We start from the raw sequence: 21,010 nt of genomic DNA, 5'->3' as shown, positions 1-21,010 counted from the left end.
TAATTGTGTGTGTAAACGAGATGTAGACATTGATCATTGGTGCATGCAAATAGAGTAAGATAAGGGAAAACTATAACTGCCACAAAATATAACCATTTGGGGAGCTTGTACCCATCTTGTATGGATACAGTCTCCCCTGCATATGCCTGAATAAAACCGGTGAAAGAAGCTTGAATCTTGTGTGATCGCTGCGGGATCAGAGGGTGCTTGAACTCCCTTTCATATATACATATATATTTTTTTTTCAATATTAGGATGAATTTACTCATTATGTTTAAATAGGGAGGAGTCACACAGCAGACACAAATGCACAATGTATGTGGCAAACTTTCTGACAGAAGGAGAGACTGCATTATATTCAAAAGTGTGTGGTGTGTGTTTATGATGCAAGCAAAGCCTGGTGGGCAGGCCACACAGATGAAAGAAGAGTCCTGATAAAAGGTCATTGACCTGAACCATTGAGCTGAATTTTCTCGCAAGGTGAGAAGTCCCACCACTGGGACTGAAAGTGGGAGCTGATCCCGCTCTGGCAGGCCACGGGACTCTGAGGCGGAATTTTACTGGTGGCGACCAATTAACAGGCCGCCACTGGATCTGTCATCGGATTGATGATAGCAGCATACCTTTTGGAACTGCCAGCCCAATCAGAGGGGTGGCAGCTTCAGCAGAGCCACTCCTAGTGGTGGCCACTGCTCAGGCTGCAACATGGAGGAGTAGGTGCCTCAATGCTGTGAAATTCATGCAAAGTGTCTTTGAGCAAGCCAGGGCCAGACAGGCAAGCCCTGGTGATCAGGGGGCAGGGAGGAGCAGGTGCGGTGGTCTCACCTAAGAGGCAGCATCTTAGTTGCATTTCCGCCACGGGGCTCCCCCATGGACCATAGAGGGGCCATTAAGGAGCCACCCCATCCCCAGCCACCTGGGAACCCACTGCGAGGCTGCCAGAGTCTACCTGGCAGTCTCCGCATGTGGTGGCAGGCCCTCCTGATGTGGGCAACATTTCAGCGTAGGTGGGAGGTTGCCCTTAATCCCAGCATTTACCCATGCTGCTGAGGTTCCTGCCACTAGTAATATGCTATAGTGGTTCATTAATGGTGATACAGGTTCCCTTCCCACCTCCCAATCTGTTGCTCTCGGTCTGTCAAAATTCAGCCCATCATCACTGTTTTTTTCTCCACAGAAGCTGCCTGACTGGCTGTGTATTTCCAGCTTTTCCTGTTTTTATAACATGAATTGTGTTTGACATGTATGCTGTCGGTATGAATACTTGATGCATTCATCTACAACTTCTCTGTGTTTTTAAAGGAGATGTGAACCGGCTCATTAACAGGTTAATGCCTCTGTCAAAGTGACGAAGATAGAAATTTCACACTGCATAACTTCAGGACCCACGTTTTAAAACACATTACAATGTTTCTTAAAAAGAACTTATTTGAATTTCTCGCATCACCTGGTCCTATCACTGTGACATGTGATGAGGATAAATAATTTCATGTAGCACAACATCCTGTGACAAATCCTGCAAACTCTACACTCATCACATGCTACATAATTTCTTTTTTTTGCATATAACTTTGCATAAAAGGCTCAGAGGCAGTGGCGGTGCTAATCTCTGAGCAGATTTGAATATTAACAAATTGGTCATAGCAATGTGTGATCTGCACTCAACATATTGCATAGCTTTTCTCCCTCTTCTCAGTTCCAACCAAAAACAAGGTTTGGCCCTCACTTTTTTTCAACATCATTTCTCTTTAAAAAGCATTTACTATGCAGATCTTTTAAGAATCATTTTATTTCTATATTTAGAACATAAACAGCTGTTAGTTATGCAAAACACTATCTCAATCAGGGTCTTTTAATTATGCTGTGAATCATGACAGCAAAGCTCTTGTGGTTATGCAGTCACCAGACTATATTGGGCTGTTTGAGACATTCATTGGCAAATGCTCTGTTTGTTGGCCTTCAATTGCTCTTAGGCTTAGGTTAATAATTTGTGGTGAGGCTAACAACAGGCAAGTTCAATAATATAGCTACCCCTCCCCTTTCATAATTCCCAAAAAGCTTCAGTTCTGTATTTAATATTGTTGTTATTTGACACAATATGTATACCATTATTGCTTTTAACCATTTGTTCTATTTGGTCCCTATCTCCCATGATATTGCTGGCATTGTCCATCTGAATATTATCTCCAACTACCATGCAACATTTTCCAATTCAAACAACCTACAACAGAACTGGAAGTGGCAGCAATAAATACACCATGACTAAAGAGTTGAAATTTTATACTAATGCTCTGTAGCGCAAGGAGATTTTTGGAAAGCACCTTCCCGAGATTACCTTCACTTTATACATCTAGAGCAAATTATCATTTACTGTCACTGCTAAGGAATGATGAATAGTTTACTGCTAAAATAGCACTTTTCTGTGAAGAAGATTAGTAAGGGTACTTGCAAATGTCTGAGTGTAGCCAAATCCTTTTTAATTTCACACTGATTGAATTCAGTGCATCAAACTATGACACTGAATGAAATTACTTCATTATATATCTGTACAGCCTTTTCAGTACAATTATCTATCAGCCCGCCTTGTAGTTTTCAACAACCTTAACAGCTTTTAAAAATGAAATATTCATATATCTGACACATCTGAAATAAGAATGCCATTCTGCCATTACAGCAATCAGTCACCCAGGAACGTTTACCAGAAAGTTGAACAAAACTAAAGCTCATAACTATCATAACATATTTAACTTTCTGTCTACATTAACAGTTAAAGAAAAAACATACTCACTGTAAAGCATCATAATTACCGGATCGACTCAATGACCTAGGGCAGAATTTTGCCGTTGGCAAGCAGGGGGCCGGGCCCACTTGCCGACACGTGAAATGACGTGGGATGACGTCGGGCGGAACCCCCGACATCACCGCGCCCCATTCAAATTTTCAGGAAGGCGGGGGCGCAGCAAAATCAGCTGTGCCCCCACTGGCCACTTGAGGCCATTGTCAGGATCATTTAACCAATTAAAGGACCTGCCCGTCCTGTGGGTCGGCCAGGAGCCCCGGCGGCAAATAGAGAAAACGTGAAACCTCATCCACGGGCGGGATGAAGTTTCACGTAGGGTTTTAAGAATTGTAATAAAGTTGTTTTGTAAATTATGAACATGTCCCAACTCATGTGACATTGTCACATGAGGGGACATGTAAGGGATTTTTATTTTCTTTATTTTTAATAGTTTTAAAAGTTGAAGCGATCTCCCTGATGCTGCACTTAGCCTCAGGGAGATGTGCGCTCTTTTATGTGCATGTGTGAAAAAGCGCACTCTCGATTTCAGGGATTCCACCCTGCCCACATAGGGAGCGCATAGTGCTTCCCGGCGGACGTCACGCTGGGCTGGCCTTAATTGGCCTGCCCACGTAAAATGGCGGTGCGGCCCGCTTCGCTGACAGCGATCGGCTCCCCGCCCGCCGGAGATTGGGTTGGGCCCACCTGCCCGGCAGGCAGAAAATTCTGTCCCTAGAAATTCAGTAATATAAACGCCATTTTTTGGGTGCTTGAGTAGCTTCCAACGCCTCCAACTTTGGCAGTTATAAGATGTATTGTGAGCTATATTGTTAAAAGCCAAAAATTCAAGAGTGTAGTGCCCTTGCCAGTTATGGCCATTAGGACCTTTACCACCAACTTTGTTCCCTTGCCACCAACCCAATCCTCTCCATTACCACTATCTGAGGCTGAACCAGACCATTTGCAACCTTGGTATCCTAGCTGACCGAGGTGAACTTCCAATCATAAATCTGATCCATCACCAAAACTGCCACCTGTCCCCGACCCACCTCAGCTCATCTGTTGCTGAAACTTTCATCCATTCCTTTCTTACCTCTAGACTTGACTAGACCAATGCTCTCCTGGCTGGGATCCTACTTAACATGCAACTTGAGGCCATCCAAAGCTCTGCCACCCATAATCTAACTCACACCAAACCCCGCTCACCCATCACCCTTGAGCTCTTCCAGTGGCCTTGCCTGCCCCTATCTCTGCCACCTTCTCCAATCCTACAACTAGCAAAAACGTGTGGGCTTCTCCAATTCTAGTCTTTTGAGTATCTCTGATTTCAGTCACTGCACTATTGCTGCCTATGCCCTAAGCTCTGGAATTCCCTTCCTAAACCTCTCTGTCTCATAAGGTCACCCCAACACTTAATTTCTTCACCTTCTGCTCCTTCCAGGGATCTTCACAAGATATTTGTACAGTTTCACAACCTGCAGTCTACAAGTGCATCTCCCAGATGACTGTTGCCATGTTTGCCAAGGCCAGCAATTATATGCAGTTCCTACTTATGAGGTCAGTAAGAAATAGATGGCAGAGGTATACAAAGTCATAGATGATTAAGATACCATCAGATCATCCAGAAACATTCATTGAACAAAACGGATTCCACTCCATTAATGTTCAGCAACCATGGAATGTTCATCATGCAAGATACCCAGGGAGCTTTATCCTACGCCAGTCAAATCATCTACAGGTATTTGCACCTCTAAGTACAGTCAGCACATGACCCCTTGAAGACAAGGGCTACCTTCGTAGGATGTGGCTGATGAATCTGTGAGAAGCCCTACCACTGACACCTAGAAAAGGGAAAATGAAAGCTACATAAGCACAAAAGATGTTAATGTTCTTTGAAGGAAATCTGCCATCCTTACCTAGTCTGGCCTCCAGACCCACAGCAATGTGGTTGACTCTTAAAATGCCCTTTGAACAAGGGCAATTAGGGATGGGCAATAAATGATGCCCTAGCCAGCGACACCCACATCCCATGAATGAATAAAAAAAAAAATTGAGCAAGCCATTGAGATGCTAAAGATGTGATTCAGGTGCCTGGACAGATCTGTGGGGCACCCTTCAGTATGGACCAACAAGGTTGCAAGGTGATAATGGTTTATTGTATATTGCGCAACATAGCACAGCAGAGAAGACTGGAGCTACTGAGGAGGGAAGTGATGATCACTCTGCGGGTGGGATTTTCCGGCTTCACCTGCCACTGGGATCATCCGATGCCGCCGAAAATTCTCCTCTGGGTGCAGATGCTCAGGGATGTTAGGGCTTTCGGCTGGGCTGCCATATCTCCTACAGCAGGTCCCACCACGACAGGGCTGGAAAATCTCAGCCCTCAGCTTTTGAGGAGGAGCAGTTAGAGGAGCAAGAGGAGCCCAATGTGATGAGGGCACCCTTTTGCTTAATTGCCAGGGATGCCCAGAATGGACTGATTGAGGCACACTTTCGTTGATCTGAACAAAGCAGCCACATGGGAAACCAATTCTGATCCCATTGTGCACCCTCTATCCCTCCCAACCCCAGAATGAAGCAATCCCACAATCAACAGCCCGTTCCTCTCACAGACACCCATTGCTCATCTTCACTAGGTAGAGGGCTGTTTGGCTGGTAGCAGGCAACAATGGGGAGGATGGACAAATGTAACTTAGAACTAAAGTTTACACTTGAAACACTGAATTGAAATATGACAATTTAACTAATGTAAACACCTAGGTGAATACTCTTGCACAACTACAAATCCTTTCTTTTCCTTTCCCTATTACTTCTATGTGGTGCTGCTAACCCTGGGGCTTCAGCAGAGTTATAGGCAGGCTGCTCGTTCTCCTGTTCTGACTGTTGAGATGCTCTTGACCATTGTTCTCTGTGTTTTGGAGCCCATGAAGTTCCCACCAAAGACTGCCCCACCTGCGCCTGTGCAGGTGCAGACCCAGCCATTGAGGCAGGAGACACTTTTGCGGCTATGAATCACGTTGAGGGGTAAGGAGACAAGGCGTGAGGGGTTGAAGCATTTTGAGTCCCCATTTCCATGTGCCCTTTCCCCATCCTCCCTCTCATGGCCCACCCATTGACTTTCAGACTGAGCATCTTTGTCCAGCTGAGCAGTGCTTGGAGTGTCCTGTGCCCTCTGGTGGGGCCCTCCACTGCTGTCCCTGTCTCCACCATCTGTTCCTGCTCACTTGTGATGTGTTCTACAACATGTGACAGCTAGCCACCCATTTTGCTGGCACCCCTGAGGTGTGTGTAGCGGAGTTGGTGTAAGGTGCACATGAGTCGTGTGACTGTGCTTCCTTGGAGTGGCCTCCTCTGAGCCGTCTTCATTCTCCTCTGGGTGCAGATGCTCAGGGATGTTAGCGGGATCTGTGGGAGATGAGGTATGAATTAAAACTGATAAAATGTGATGGTTCTAAGCTGTTATTGTACAGATGATCATACTTCAATGGCTAGTGACACCAAGCTGGGCGAGTGACTGAGTGCTATATATCACGAGTTTGTGTTATTATTTAGCTGGGAGATCCATATCTATCCATTGACATTGGCCAGCCATCCAGAGACCCAGTTTATCTCCAGCACCTCACCCTCTGTAGCTATCCAGGTGGCAATAGCAGGAGAGCCACCCATGGTTCTTTGCCCCTCTTCTCCTGCAACAGGAGAAGAAAGAGACCTATCAGTGGGGGCTGTGGGATGTTTTGAGAGGATGAAAGGGTAGCATTTGTGGATGGTCACTATAGGGGATGGATATGACATTACAGTAAGATGAGGGCGAGTGTCAGTTGTCAGATAAGGATGTGAGGAGGTGTTTCGAGAAGTTTCACTTGCAAGGTGTGCTGGTCTGAGGAGTGATGTTCAGGAAAAGGTTGGACTTTGTACTTGAAAGTGGAATGCTATTCGCTTTTTCTGTCTTTTGTGGCAATGTATCCAGGACTGAGGCGCCACATTCTGCTATTGACCTTTTCTGTCACTTCCAGCCATGCCTGCTATCTTCTTCCTCCTTTTCTTGGAGAATAGAACCTTATAATGTACACTTACAGGCAGTGCTGGATGAGCAGAAATTTCCTCCAATTAAATGTTGGGAACATCAAAGCCACTGGCCTGAATTTTCAGGATAGTGGGGGCTCTAACAAGCATTGATTGGCGTAAGCCTGGACTTTAGCCCTTCACTCAGGAGTAAGTCCTGCCTTGGAGGAATCAGATTGGCCGGCAGCTCTCCAGTCCCTCCAGGCACAGCACTGCAGTGGCCGGAAGAGGCAGCGCAGGGAGCTCCCTGGCTCGAAGTCCTGGGAACCAGAGGACAAGTAAGTGGCAGGTGTCCCAGGGGCGGGGAGTGTAGGGAAGGCCTGGGGTGTCTCACAAGAGGGGCGATCAAGGTATTGGGGGATAGGTCACTGTGCCTTAAGGGGAGGGCGCTCCCAGACAGATGGTTGCTTCTGATGAAGGCCCCCCCTCCATCCCGGCCTGAGATTGGACTTAGTTATTTTCATGCTTCCCCTCCCGAGCTGTCAACCACCCGCCAGCCTAAAAATTGAGGCTGGGCAGGAAAAGGCCCTTAAGTGGCAATTAAGTGCCCAATTAACTGGGGCAAGGGCAGGCTTCCCGTCCAAGGCCCTGCCTGCCCCAGCATAAAATACCTACCAGGTCGGGGCGGATGGGGCCCTGGAGAGAATCACGTCCCTGCAAGTTCACACTCCCCTCCACACACCCCCCTACCCCTCCCTGCACTGCCTCAGAACCTGCTGGTGGGTCACGGAGCATAAAATTCTGGCCATTGTCTTCGGTCCCCGCTACAAACTCTGTTCCTCAGTTACCAACTTCATTCTTTTCCTGGCAACTGTCCGACACAGAACCAGAGGTTTTGTAATCATAATGTCATATTTGACCCCCAGATGAGATTCCACACTCATACTCGCATCATCGCTAAGACTGTGCATTTCCACCTCTGTAACATTGCCCAGCTCCATCCCTGCCTCAGCTCATCTACTGATGAAACCCTCATCCGTGACTTTGTGACTTCTAGTCTTGACTTTTCCAATGAATTGCTTGCCGACCTCCTACATTCTACCTTCCATAAACTTGAGGTCATCCAAACTCTGCTGTCCTTGTCCTAACTCGCATCAAGTCCTGATCACCTATCACTCTTGTGCTCAATGACCGATATTGGTTCATGGTTAAGCAACACTTCCATGTTAAATTCTCACTCTTGCTTTCAAATCCCTCAATGGCCCACCCCTCCTCTGTAATCTCCTCCAGACCCACAACTAACGTTCCCTCTAGTTTTTTCCATTCATGCGTGAAATGAATCTTCTTGTGTGCACCAATATCATGGTAATGTGCAGATGTGTGCCATCAGTAGAAACAAGAAAAACCCTATATATAATACACATTTAAAAAAGTTACCATAGCATGGAAGAAGAAGAAAGAATACAAAGAATACCACCCCTAGCCATTGACACAATATCACGCTAATCCACAAATTACCAGATTTACTGAATTCAATTTTAAATTTACCATGGTGGCGTTTGAATTCATGACCTCTAGGTTTTAAGTTCAATACGGTAACCACTGCACTACCATACAAGAGAGAGGCATTTGTTAGTTTTTATACTGTAGCTTGTATTTTAGTCATTTGACAGAAAAAAAAAGTTGAATTAGTAGTGATGGTGGAATCTTTTGTCTCAATTTGACAAGCTCAAAATCGAAACAGCTAAGGAGGGTCGCCTTTTGAATTGATAGAAAATGTGAAAAGACAACTTTTATCTTTTCAGCTTATTGAGTGCTTTCTCTACTTAAAGCTGCTACGACTAGTGTGGAAAATAGGGCTCGGGAGATTAATCATGTCAAGCTTAGCTCTCGTGCATTCATTTCCTGTTGTAGGGGAGTTTACCAGTTCTTTGCTCCCGGGCTCGTGTGGCAGAAAACTTCATTTAACCGTCAGGATGTGCGTGGCTGTAATAATTAAGTGCACAGCATTTGATGGATTGTTACACTGTGGCATATATCTTTGGGGATTTTTGACTGATGTGTTATTTTAGTATTCGCGAGAACGTAATAAATTATGAATAAAGCCCACTTTGAGCACTGGCTAAATTCATTTTGATCCTACTAGAATCAGTCTGAGAATTTATAGTAATATCTGCCTGAAGCATTTTTTAAAGAAAGGTTTTGCCATTACTTTATTCATGAACAATGTATAATGTTTTAAAAAATCTATTCAACCCACTGTGCACAATATGAAAAACTAAATAGTTCCCTTTCTTGAGGTCTGTGCATCAAAGCTTTTGAATTGTATATCCTTCAAAAGACATCACCTAAATTTACAAAGTGTTTTTACAGGCTGTAACAGGCTTTTAAATAGGACAGAGTTACATGCAAATCTATATTTCATTCAATATGCTAGGGTTCCTAGAGGACTGAAAGTTTGACTTTTTTAAAAAATTAATGCAATTATTTGAATTTGGACACAGCTTACTATTCATGGATTGTATCAAAATATCAACACGCAAACAAGAGTATTTCAGAAATACATTTAAGGCTAGCACAGGGTATGATGGAGCAATGAGGGTTCACATTTAATTGACAGCACTTCACATTTAAAGAGTTATGGGATCAGACACAAACATACAAATTAGGAGCAGGAGTAGGCCACTCTGCCCCTCATGCCTGCTCCTCCATTCAGTGAGATCATGGCGGGTAGGGGGGGGGTGGGGGGATGGGGTGGGGGGGGTTTGGGGGGTGGGGGGATGGGGTGGGGGGGTTTGGGTGTTGGGGGTTGGGGGGATGGGGTGGGGGTGATGGGGTAGGTGCGGTGGGGGGGCGGTTTGGGGGTTGTGGGGGGGGGGGGGTTTGGGGGTTGGGGGGGTTGGGGGTTGGGGGGTTGGGGGGTGGGGGGTGTGGACAGGCTGAAATAGGAGACAACCTGGACAATAGGACAACCCTGGAACGAGTGAGGAGTCTGCCAGGTGTAACAGCATCTGGGCTTAAGGCCTGCCTCTGTGCTCTGGCACTGTGTTTAATTTTTTATCAAAAATTTAACAAAAAACATCCCTTCAGCCCTCACCCCTTCATACTCCCCCTATTCCCCATCAATGCCAAACCATGCCAACCATTCCACCCCAGCCAGCCCATGACCCATCATACCTCTATGCCATCCCATGCCCCTCTACCCAACCCCATGGCCCCTCATACCACCTATGGCAGCCCATGTCCCCCAGTCACCCCCATGGCCACTCATGACCCATATGCCAATTCACGCCACCCCATAGCCTGCAACTACCACCCTTTGCCCATAAACCATCCATGCCAACTCACATAGGATTCTTTAACACTTTCTGGACAGCTTGACAGTTTGATGCTTCCAGCACAGCTTGACATTTCCTTAACAGTTTGACACTTCCTGGAGAGCTTGACAGTTTCTTGACAGTTTGACATTTCCTGGGCAGCCTGATAGTTTGATACTTCCTGCACAGCTTGACATTTCCTTGACAGTTTGACACTTCCTGAAGAGCTTGACAGTTTCTTGATAGTTTGACACTTCCTGGACAGCGTGACAGTTTGATACTTCCTAGACACTTGACATTTCCTTGACAGTTTGACAGTTCCTTGACAGTTCAAAACTTCCTTGGCAGCTTGACTATTCCTTGATAGCTTGACATTTTATGGACAGCTTGACAGTTCCTTTACAGTGTGAGCAAAAGTCCAGGGCTATGAAAAAACTTTGAATTCAATTTGTGCCTCAGATGGGCAGCAACTTGATGATATAGATGTTTCGCACACAGGTTCATGCCAGCCTAAGGTCTGAGCTAAACTCAACATTGGGCCTCATCTTTTCCAACAGCTATAGCTAGTGGGAAAAAGTATCAGCACCAAAAATGATCAAAACAGATTTTCTAACTTTTTAAATTTTGTTTATGGGACTATTTTGTTTATGGCCCCACAAGGTAAGTTTAGCTATCCCATGACTTCCTTTCTTCCTGGTCACTAAGTTCTCCCAAAGCCTCCTTCATGTGACTTAGCTAAGTACAGGGAGTTTTCCTTCAGACTCCTCCCATGCAACATCACACTCCCACCCACTGGCTAGCTGTTGCTTCCTGAATTTGGGCTGGAAACAGACTGGAGCATCCAGATAAGGCCTGGGATTTACAATTATGTAGGCCTCATGCTGCCAAGGTCCAGGCTGTTTACTGCCAGTCTTTTTCCCCATCCATCTGATTCCAATCCCAGGTTAAAGCTGTGACTACGGTTTCCCATCATTGGACTCATTCTGGTGATCCACATTGCCCACACCACATCCTGTGACTTTAATCTAATTAATGTGGTGCCCAAGATAAACTGTGGCTTAATCAAGGATGCCATTTGAATTTACCAGTAACTTCTTTATTATTGTACTGTTTGCAAAAGAAAAGGCAAGAGCATTTTGAGAATTGTGTCTTTATCGACACATTCGCTTTTAAGGAATTATGTATTTGAACTCTTCAGTCTTGCTATTGATTTACACCTTTCAGCTTCTTTCCATTCTTCCATTCCTTATTTTCCCTCCCAAAATGTACGTTCTAAATTTTTTGAACCAATTTCTTGTCTATATATCCTCCTCTATGACATTCATATGCTCTCTTCCATCATCATTTTAATCAAAGTGATGCAGCAGAATATTTATTAGATGTCTGCATTGTACCTTTATCCTCTTACGTCGTCCCCCTTTAATGAACTATTGTTTTACTTTTGTATGCTTATGAAAACTCCTTACTATTTCCTTTCATATTATTTGTGAGGCACTGTTCATCTTTCCTTTTACAATTTGAGATCGAGCATGGCTTTTTTCATCCAAACCTATTTTGCGATTGTGGAAAATAAGTTAAGGCAGAGGAAACTCACCCTTTTTGAGATGCAGTTTGAAGATTACACAACAGTATTCAATGTTCTGAAGACTGAGCTTTCCTATTCCAATCATTCTGGGAAAAAAAACTGCTTAAGGAGTTCAAATCTGACATACTCAAAACTTCTAAACTTTAGCTGGCTTGCAAACAGTTACATACATGTATGTCATGCATGAATTTAATGGATTGGTGAGCTGAGGTATTTATTTTCTACTCCTGCCAATGATAGACAATAGACTTGTAGTTATATGCTATTCCTTACCTGTAGTGAAATGGGTAATGTCCTGAACAGCACTGATTGGGTTGTTATTCTTAAATGAATATAGATTAAATGGAAACAGCTTGCTGTTTAAGTCTTCCCAGAGATTATAGTTTGGTGTTGTCCATCGTCCAGACACAACATCATAATCACGACGGCCTAGGTGTAAAAGCTTTGTCAGGGGATCATAAAGCCCACCATGAAAACCAATGATAACTTGAAAATCAGAGTTGGAGTCTTGGTGAATATCTCCGTAGGGTGTGTATTGTATCTGCTTAATTAATTGCCCAGAATTACTGAACACAGCTAAGGGAGTACCTGCGTTATCACAGGTTATGTAAAACTCTTCACCGTTGCTGATCTCCATAGCTATGAGATGACCTTGAAGGTCATAGTAGAGTGATGTGATTTCAGAGTTTGTATGGTTATACATGTGAGTGACTCTGGTTGGGTGAATCAGATCTGCATAAAAAAACTGCAGGTGTTGTCCAATGTTTGTTTTACTGGCTACACGTCTTCCTAATCCATCGTATCGATACAACATACTCCAACCTGCAATATTATTGTATGCCCGGTTGAGTAGACCATTGGAGTTGTAGTCAAATATCGTATCAGCCCTCTGCTTGAGGAAGCCATCCTCATCCATTTTGTACTGCACTTCTCCGAATCTGGTAATTCTATCTCGCAGGTCATACCTTAGTGGAGTTACATGAGCACTATTTTCATAGCTCATCAAGTTAATGTTTCCATTTAAGTCATAACTGTAACGCCATTGGGGTTTGTTGTTAACTGAAACAGTTTGCAGCTGCCCATCAGCATCATATTCATAGGAGTGCTTAGTAAGATTGGTATCAGTTCCAACTCTTATCTCACACACTATCATACGTCCCATGTTGTCATACTGAATGGTCATCCAATATGTAATGGATCTCAGGATCTCAAATTGGACCTCTCTCACTTGGCCATTGGTGTTAAATCTCTTGGTGTGTGTCATAACAGTGGTGGTAATAATCTGGTTTAGATCATAATAGATCACACTGAACTTCCCAAATTGTTCTGTCCGTCCTGACACATCATCATGACGATAAAGATCAATAGGCAGAGGAGTTTCATTGATCATAGCCTGCATGCTAGTGATTCGGAGGTTATTATAACTGTAGTCAAAACGAGCGTTAACAAGATTGTCATCGCTGAACCTGAAAATCTGTCGAGCGATAAGGGGCCCTGTTTGTCGAAATCGGACTGTGCAGGTAAATCCTTCATGTATCAACTGGATAGTTTTAATCACACCGGCTGCTTCATCATAAGTGAAGTTGACCTGAGTGGTATCGTAAACAATCTCAGAAAACTTAGACAGTTTAGTGTACTTGTAGACCACCATTCGTCCTGTCCCCAAGTACAAAGTTTGAAGCAAGCGCCCGTCCTCATTGTAATCCTGTATGATGGAGGCACTGCTGTCAGGTGGACTGTAGATATTCCTATAATATCCCACAGAGCAAATGGTCTGCAAAGTATGTCGAACCATACTGGGCATGGTGACTGAGAAAAGTCTATCAGTCTGATCGTAGTCAAAAATGTACCTTCGTTGGCTGTGCAAAAGAAGCGTCACAGACTGTTGAAAAATAAAACTAAAAGTTATTTAATGGCAATTTGAGGTATCCACAGAAAAAACCTGGAAACATTTTCTAAGAAGGAAAACAATGTACTTTTAGGAACACTTAAAATGCAATTATAGTGTTGGTGTGAGCTGGAAAAAAGCAATGTGAAACTCCCTGGATAGTGGGGTCTCACACCACATGGCCTTGACACGACATGGAATGCAAATTTAGTGTAAATCAGATGGAAAAAAGAAGTAAGGGGGTTCTTTGGAATTCCGGAGCACATTGAACAACTACTTGCAATGAATTTAACTGCTTCCTCGTCCAGATGGTACTGTCTGCACTGTTTAAATTTATAATTAACTGCTTGTAAACACTCATGAACAGGCTATGTCCTGGGCACTAGAATTCAAGTTTCATCCAGGCCGTGTAAGCAGGGTTAATTCTCCTCTCCACCCCACCTCCGCTCTGACCTCTCTGCTCTCAGCCCCTACACAGCTTCAATGAAGCATGAGGTATAGAAACTCAGCTTTCAATTTGGCACTTCACAGCCTTCCAGACTCAGCATTGAGTTCAACAATTTCAGATCATAAACTCTGCCACTATCTCTTTTGGATGGTATCTGTTGGTGATGATTCAACTATTCCCAACTCCCTCTAGGCCCATCTTTTGACTTTGTACTTGTCTCATTACCATCTCATTTTGCCTTGCATCATTCCTTTTTCTCATTTGATCTCTCCTGCCTTCCACCCTATCACAAACAATCCCTTTTATTCTTTCCCTCCTCCATCCTTTCACTGCCCCCGTACTTGCTTAAAAGATGTTACATCTCTTTAACTTATCCCAGTTCTGAAGGGAGGTCATCAGCCTGAAACATTCAATTTTTTTCTTCTTTCTCCACAAATGATGCCTGACCTGCTGAATATTTCCAGTATTTTCTGTTTTTATTTCATATTTCCAGCATCTGCAGTATTTTGCTTTTGTGTTAAAAACAGAAAACATTGCAAAACACTCAGCAGGTCAGGCTGCATCTGCAGAGAGAGAAACATAGGGTTACACCAACGATTTTCCATCAGGATTGGAAGATGTTAGTGATGAATAGCTCTTAAGCAAGTGCTGAGCCAGGGAAAATTCTCTGATAGAGCGGAGGCAAAGTGATTAAGTGACAAAAGTGATGATGCTGTAAAGCAAAAGGAGATAATACTGAGACATGAAATAAAAAAGGACTTGCATTTCCACAGCACCCTTCATGACCATTGGATGTCCCAAGCTGCTTTACAGCTAATTAAGCACTTTTGAAGTGTATTATTGTTATAATGTAGGAAACCCAGCAGCTAATTTATGTACAGCAAGCTCCCACAGAGCAATGTGATAGTGACCAGGCAGTTTATTTTTGTGACGTGATAAACTCATCCAAAGGTTGGCACCTCCAACAGTGCAGGACTCACTCAGTACTGCACTGGAGTGTCAGCTTTGATTTTTGCACTCAAGCCCTGGAGTGTAACTTGAACCCACCACCTTCTAAGTGGCAAAAGAGCTAACAATGGACATACAGTGGACAAAAGATGCAGTCAGAGGCAGTGCAAATGGTTACAGTAGAATAACAGAGGCATGGAAATTGTGGTAAAGATGGGTAGGTTTTTGCCAGTTAGGGGCATATGGTGCCAAGGCAGATGGCTGGAGTTAAGATACATGGCAGCAATGATCTAATTGAATGACAGGACAGACTCAAGGGGGGCTGAATGGCCTACTCCTGTTTCTATGTCCCTATATTACAAATGAACAGCATTTAAAAAGGGACATGACAAAGGAAAGGAAGGGGAGAAAAAGCACACATATATGAAAAAAGAAACAAGGAGACTTGTAAAATGGTTAACTGGAAAACAGGGGATGGTTAAATGGCAAGTGACAAGAAAAAAATACTTGCATAGCAGATGCAGAAATGTGGTAGAAGAAAGGTGGGTAGAGCCCAGGATGCAGAACGAGGGGATTCTCTCCAAATACAGCTTCACCTCATCCATTCCAGTAGCTCTGGGATAGCAGTGGTGTCAGTGGTGCCTGATGTGATGGGTTGGGAGAGTGAGCAGAATGCCGGTGGTGGAGGGAAGCAGAGTTAGGGATGCTGGAGAGGGCTGTGCAGTGCTGGGGTCATGGAGGATGGTGGTGGTGACCAATGCTGGGGTGCATGTCACATTCGTGAGCAGTGCCAGAGGTGCAGGAGAGTCACAATGGGAGTGAGCAGAGCCAAGGGTACTGGTGTGGGGGGGGTGGGGGAAATGTGCATGTGGGGGTGAGCATTGCTGGGTTTGTGGGGTTGGGGTGAACAGGATTGCGAGGCAGAAGGGTGGTGAGCAGTGCTGTGGGTGTGGGAGGGACATGATGGGGATGTGAGCAGAGCCAAAGGTGCGAGGGAGATGGTCAGCAATGCAAGGGTGTTATGTTATGGAGGGTGGTGAGCATTTTAGGAGGTGCGATGAACGGGGTTGCTGGGGGGATGGGGGGAGTGGTGGTGAGCAGTGCTGGGGGTGCAGCAGTTGGGGGACTGGGGGTGCAGGGGGAGTGTGGAGTGTGGAGTTGGGGGAAGGGAGGTGACCAGAGACTAGGGTGAAAAGGGTGATAAAGTCTTTTAATGCTGATTTAATGGGTTGCGCTCCTGCTAGGAACAGGTCTAAATAAATCAGGGTAGAAATCTGTGTAAGTACTGGGCAAACAGCCCAGGTTTAAGAGCTGACAGCTCCCAGCAGGACCGGGGCTCCCCTGGAGCCATTTCTAGTGAGTTGGATGATCCGGGTTCAAGTGGAAATTTGTTTCCCGGAAGTTCTGATTTCATTGTGGCCTTCAAGAGCAGTGAACTTATCAGTGTGCACTATTATTGGGACCAGAAGATCTGGATCATTGTTTCTAAAGTGCGTTGCCCAGAACTATACCCAACACTCCAGATATGGCCTAACCAAGACTTTGTTTAAATGTAGTCAAACTTCCTCCCCTTTATATTCTAGCTCTTAGAAATGCTAACATTCCATTCGCCTTCCCGATAATTATTCTGTAGCTGACAACTACATTTTAATAAAAACAGAGTGTGCTGGGAAAACTCAGTAGGTCTGGCAGCATCTATAGAGGGAGAAATAGGGTTAACGTTTTGAGTCCAATATGACTCTTCGTTGGAAGAAGACTCTGGTTCTGAAGATCAGTCATATAGGACTCAAAATGTTAACTCTGTTTCTCTCTCCACAGATGCTGCCAGACCTGCTGAGTTTTTCCAGCACTTTCTGTTTTTATTTCAGATCTCCAGCATCCACAATATTTTGCTTTTACTCCATTTTAATGATCTGTGTACATGCATCCCTAAATATCTGTTCCTAGCTTTTCACCATTTAAAAATACTCGGATCTATCCTATTTTGGTCCAAAATGGATGACATCATAGTAACCTATGATGAAATCCACTTAGTTAATCTATCAATGTCTCTTTTTAATTTTATGCTCTCATCTACACTACTTACTGTGGGACCAATATTTGTGTCATTGGCAAACTTGGATATATGACTCTCCATTGCGTTATGTAAGTCATTAATAAATATAGTGAACAGAAGAGGCCCTGGCATCAACCCTCCTTGCATATCACTAGACACTTCCTTTCAATCTGAGTAACAGCCATTTTCCCTACTGTCTGTCTTAAGCTGCCTAACTAATCTTCCAACTAGGTCAATAATTTGCCTTCAGTTGTGAGCTTTAGTTTTAACTCTAGGTTTGATGAAGGATCCACATCCGGAGCATTAACTCCTCTGTCCTATTCCCAGAGAGCTGCTTCACCTGCTGAGTGTTTTTAGCATTCTTGGTGCAAAGAATTCCCACCTGAGGAAACAGGCAAGTGTCCCGCATTCAGAATTTTGCACATGCTGCTCATTCATCTGCTGGATTGTGCTTAATAGTGGCACCAACTAATTTGCTTTTTGATTTGTTCCCCTCTCTTTTTGATAAAATATCTTATTCTTGTCTAGTGATTTCTCCATGTGGTTCATATAATTCATCTGCCCCATTTCACTATACATCATTGTACCGTGAGTCTACCACATGATCTATCTCTGATATTCATTAATATTGGCTGGGCAGAGCAGGTCCTCCAAAATGCTGAAATTATACCTGCATGTACTGCAAACATAGTGATAGAAAGTCAGTAAAAATGTAAACTCAAGTGATTAAAAGGTCTCTATGATAGGGTGGAGGGTAGGAGTGGTTAAATGGCAAAATAGATGATGGTGTAGAGCAAAAGGAGGTGAAAATGAGTCAAGCAAATAAGCAAATGATGGGCCTAGAAAAAATATAAATGTTTGCAGCAGATCAGCAGTGGAGGAGGAAAGCCTGGAAAATCTGGCAAAGATAAGGCTCATGTGGTGCAGCAATGTGGCAGAAGAAAGGTAAATAGACAACGGGGTGTGGACCTACTGCCAACTCACTATGCCTGTCTTTTGTCTTTTCAGCTACTGACACTTGCTGTGCAATTTTAGTGTTTTATATTTCTCTTCTGGTTTCCAGCATTCAGATCTTTTTCTTTGGTCTTTGTTACCTTTTCATCTGTTAAGATGAATTGAGGTGTATTTGATAATATAAAAATTAACCTTAACCATTCCAATATTATAGACGTTTGCCTGCATATTTCATTTTTTATTTTTGTTGTATTTGATATAGTGTACCTTACAATAAGGTAAATTAGGTGTACATGTAAACTATGTATAATTAAAAATTCATGAATGTTACCCTTAACAAAAAATATACATATGCATCACATTTAATAAAAGGAAATCTATTTTAATTAACCAAATTTGCATGCACAAATTTTAATGAGAAGAGTGAATATATTATCTCTATCATAATACATTCCCTAAGTTTCGACTTAAGTTTTTCAATTGCGAAAGGAAAGTATATTTTATAATTAACTTAAGTTGCCCATGCATTTTAGCATAATTATTGTGCTATTCCTGTTAGCATGACGAATATTTCCTCCAGATTTTGGTGCATTTTCTTCTTTTGTGTTGACAAAATGGTACAAACTCCCATATATTAAAATGTTCTAAACAATGTGTTATCTGTATTAGAATTCCTTATAGCAGACAAAAACGATGACACTTCCTTTGATGGCTTCGTGAGAAAATGCATTGTTCAGTGTGGAACTGAGCCACCAACAACCAACAAAAAAAGCACCAGATTCAACCCTGTTTTGTGGCTGAATTGCCTTCTTGGGTGAGATAGCAGGAGTCATTTTTAACCCATCCTATACAGTTGGCCTCAGCATCTCAGCACTATAGAAGACGGAAACCTAGTTAAGGAGCCCATTCGTGATCACTGTACAGTAAATTCCATTGGCAAGTGTGGAAGCGCAAACTCATCACCGCTAGTACTGGTTTGCTGCGGTGCACTGTGCTGCAGCTACTTCCAGCATGGCATGCCCTCTTGAGAAAGATTCTGCGGTGGGTGTCCCCCAGCATGCACCATAAGTCTGTGAAGAAGCACTATTCTGATGTCATGCAGCCCAGCTGGCTGATGCAATGCCAGCATACATAATTTGGATCACACAGGCCCAGAAAATGAATTAGTTTGTCACTCTGCAAACAACAATTGTTCAGCAGCAGAGGGCCCCAGTACAAATATCATCGAAAGGATGCAGTCACCCAAATTGCACATAAGGTACTTTTTAAGAACTTGTGCTATTGCAAGATGAATGTACATACTCTGGAGTATTTCTGGAGGTGTTGTGGTCCGTTCCTAGATTTGCCAGGGAGTGTTACTGCATCCTTACAGGGAGGGCAGATGAATAGGAAACGCAAGTTCAGAAATTGCACAATTCCCAACTCTCCCCATTTCTGCATTTCTGACTCTCCAGAGCTCTGCCGACTGCACTCCACAAAGTTGGGGCTCTACGTAGCCATTGTTGAATGATGTTACTAAGCCCAAGGCTATGAAAGCAGCTGCTGGTGATGTCACAGAGTGGAGGGGGTGGGGGGACGTGGTGGGGCTGGGCAGGTCCGGTAGCCACACTGTTGCAAGGAATTTAAAGAACTGATCTAACAGGATGCTTGAGGCACAGCTTAAGAGAGGTACCCCCAATCATTCTGGGAACAACCCAGATATTCCAGGAAGTTTGGGAACCCTATTCTAATCCCATCATTGTTTAATACGTTAGCCAAGTCTAATTCATTACTATGGGCAGAATTTTATTGAAAAGTGGGATGTCCTGATGTTGAGGCCATATGTGAGTCCCAAGCCTGTACGGGTGCACAGTGGCACCACCTTAGCAATTTTCCCAGTGGTGTCTTCCTAATTGGCCACTGCCAGGCCTACCATACAATTAAGGATGACGGGTAGGCTGCTGATGCGACCGGCCCAATCAGAGACCCGGCAGCTCTGGAGTCTCAACAGCACCATCCAGAGAGGTAGGTGCTGCTGAGGCAGGCCATGACCCAGAGGAAGGCTCAATGTGGAGGCACCCTCAAGAAGGTAATTTAAATGAAAAAGGTTGGGTGGCTGAGACTGGTGGGTCCCACTTATTGGAAGGGAAACATCTTTGGGACCTGGGGTTGGCCTTTCCTGATTGTGACCCCCCCCTCTTTGGGCTATGAAGCCTCCAGCTCCGATGCCTCCCTGGGAAGTCGCTGGGAGGCAGCCTCCATGCAGCTAGTAGCCTCCCCACGAGGCGGGCAATGACGCTCCATCACCAACAAAATACCAGCGGCCTGGGAAAGTGGCCTTAATTGGGCCTTAAAGTATTCCAATGGGGAAACCTTCCCAGCAACATGACTTCACTGGGGAGCTATCCTATTGTGACTCCCTGGCATTTACCAGCTCACCCGCCTCCAGCCCATTGCCCTGAGGTCCTGGTCCATTTATCAAAAACATCTGTGGTCCTAAGACCAATCCTTCACTGTCACTGGGCCAAAATCCTGAACTCCCTTCCTAACAGCACTGTGGGTGTACCTACACCACATGGACTGCAGCGGTTCAGGAAGGCAGCTCACCACCACCTTCTCAAGGGAAATCTGAGATGGGCAATAAATGCTGGCCTAGCCAGCAATGCCCACATCCTGTGAATGAACAAATAAAGAAAAAAATCCATGGGGTACATCACTGTGTATTATCCTCCAGTTTGAAAAAACAACCGGTCACAATTACTCTCTGCATGGTTATTGGTGGTAACAAAAAGAACTACTTTCGAGTGGCTTTCAAAAGACCCTAATACTAGCTATACATACAATAGTGTTTGGATTTAGATGTGATGCTTACCATTAATTGGAGTAATCCTAATTTCATTGATAATTACTGAGAGCAAAGCCTTTGAGGCTAATAATTAAAATTGAAGATTTTAATCTCTAATTTCATCATTTCAATGTAAGATTGATCAATGTTGTTATTTGAAAAAAGTGAATAAAATGCTGTTTTATAGCATGTTATCAATTTTATCTTTT

At 43.9% G+C, this 21,010-nt stretch overlaps 1 protein-coding gene across 1 annotated transcript in view; it reads right to left on the bottom strand.

Moving 5' to 3' along the window:
• The window catches only part of tenm1 (teneurin transmembrane protein 1), a 1,283,715-nt gene that overhangs the window by 22,243 nt on the left and 1,240,462 nt on the right, over nucleotides 1–21,010 (bottom strand). The window contains exon 29 of the mRNA XM_078547452.1: nucleotides 11,957–13,565. Within this exon, the coding sequence (XP_078403578.1) occupies nucleotides 11,957–13,565 (1,609 nt within the window). The remainder of the gene's footprint in view (nucleotides 1–11,956; nucleotides 13,566–21,010) is intronic.

This window comes from Cetorhinus maximus, chromosome 8, assembly GCF_964194155.1.
Source record: "Cetorhinus maximus chromosome 8, sCetMax3.hap1.1, whole genome shotgun sequence".
Classification (NCBI taxonomy): Eukaryota; Metazoa; Chordata; class Chondrichthyes; order Lamniformes; family Cetorhinidae; genus Cetorhinus; species Cetorhinus maximus.
This window is presented reverse-complemented; position numbering and strand designations above follow the sequence as displayed.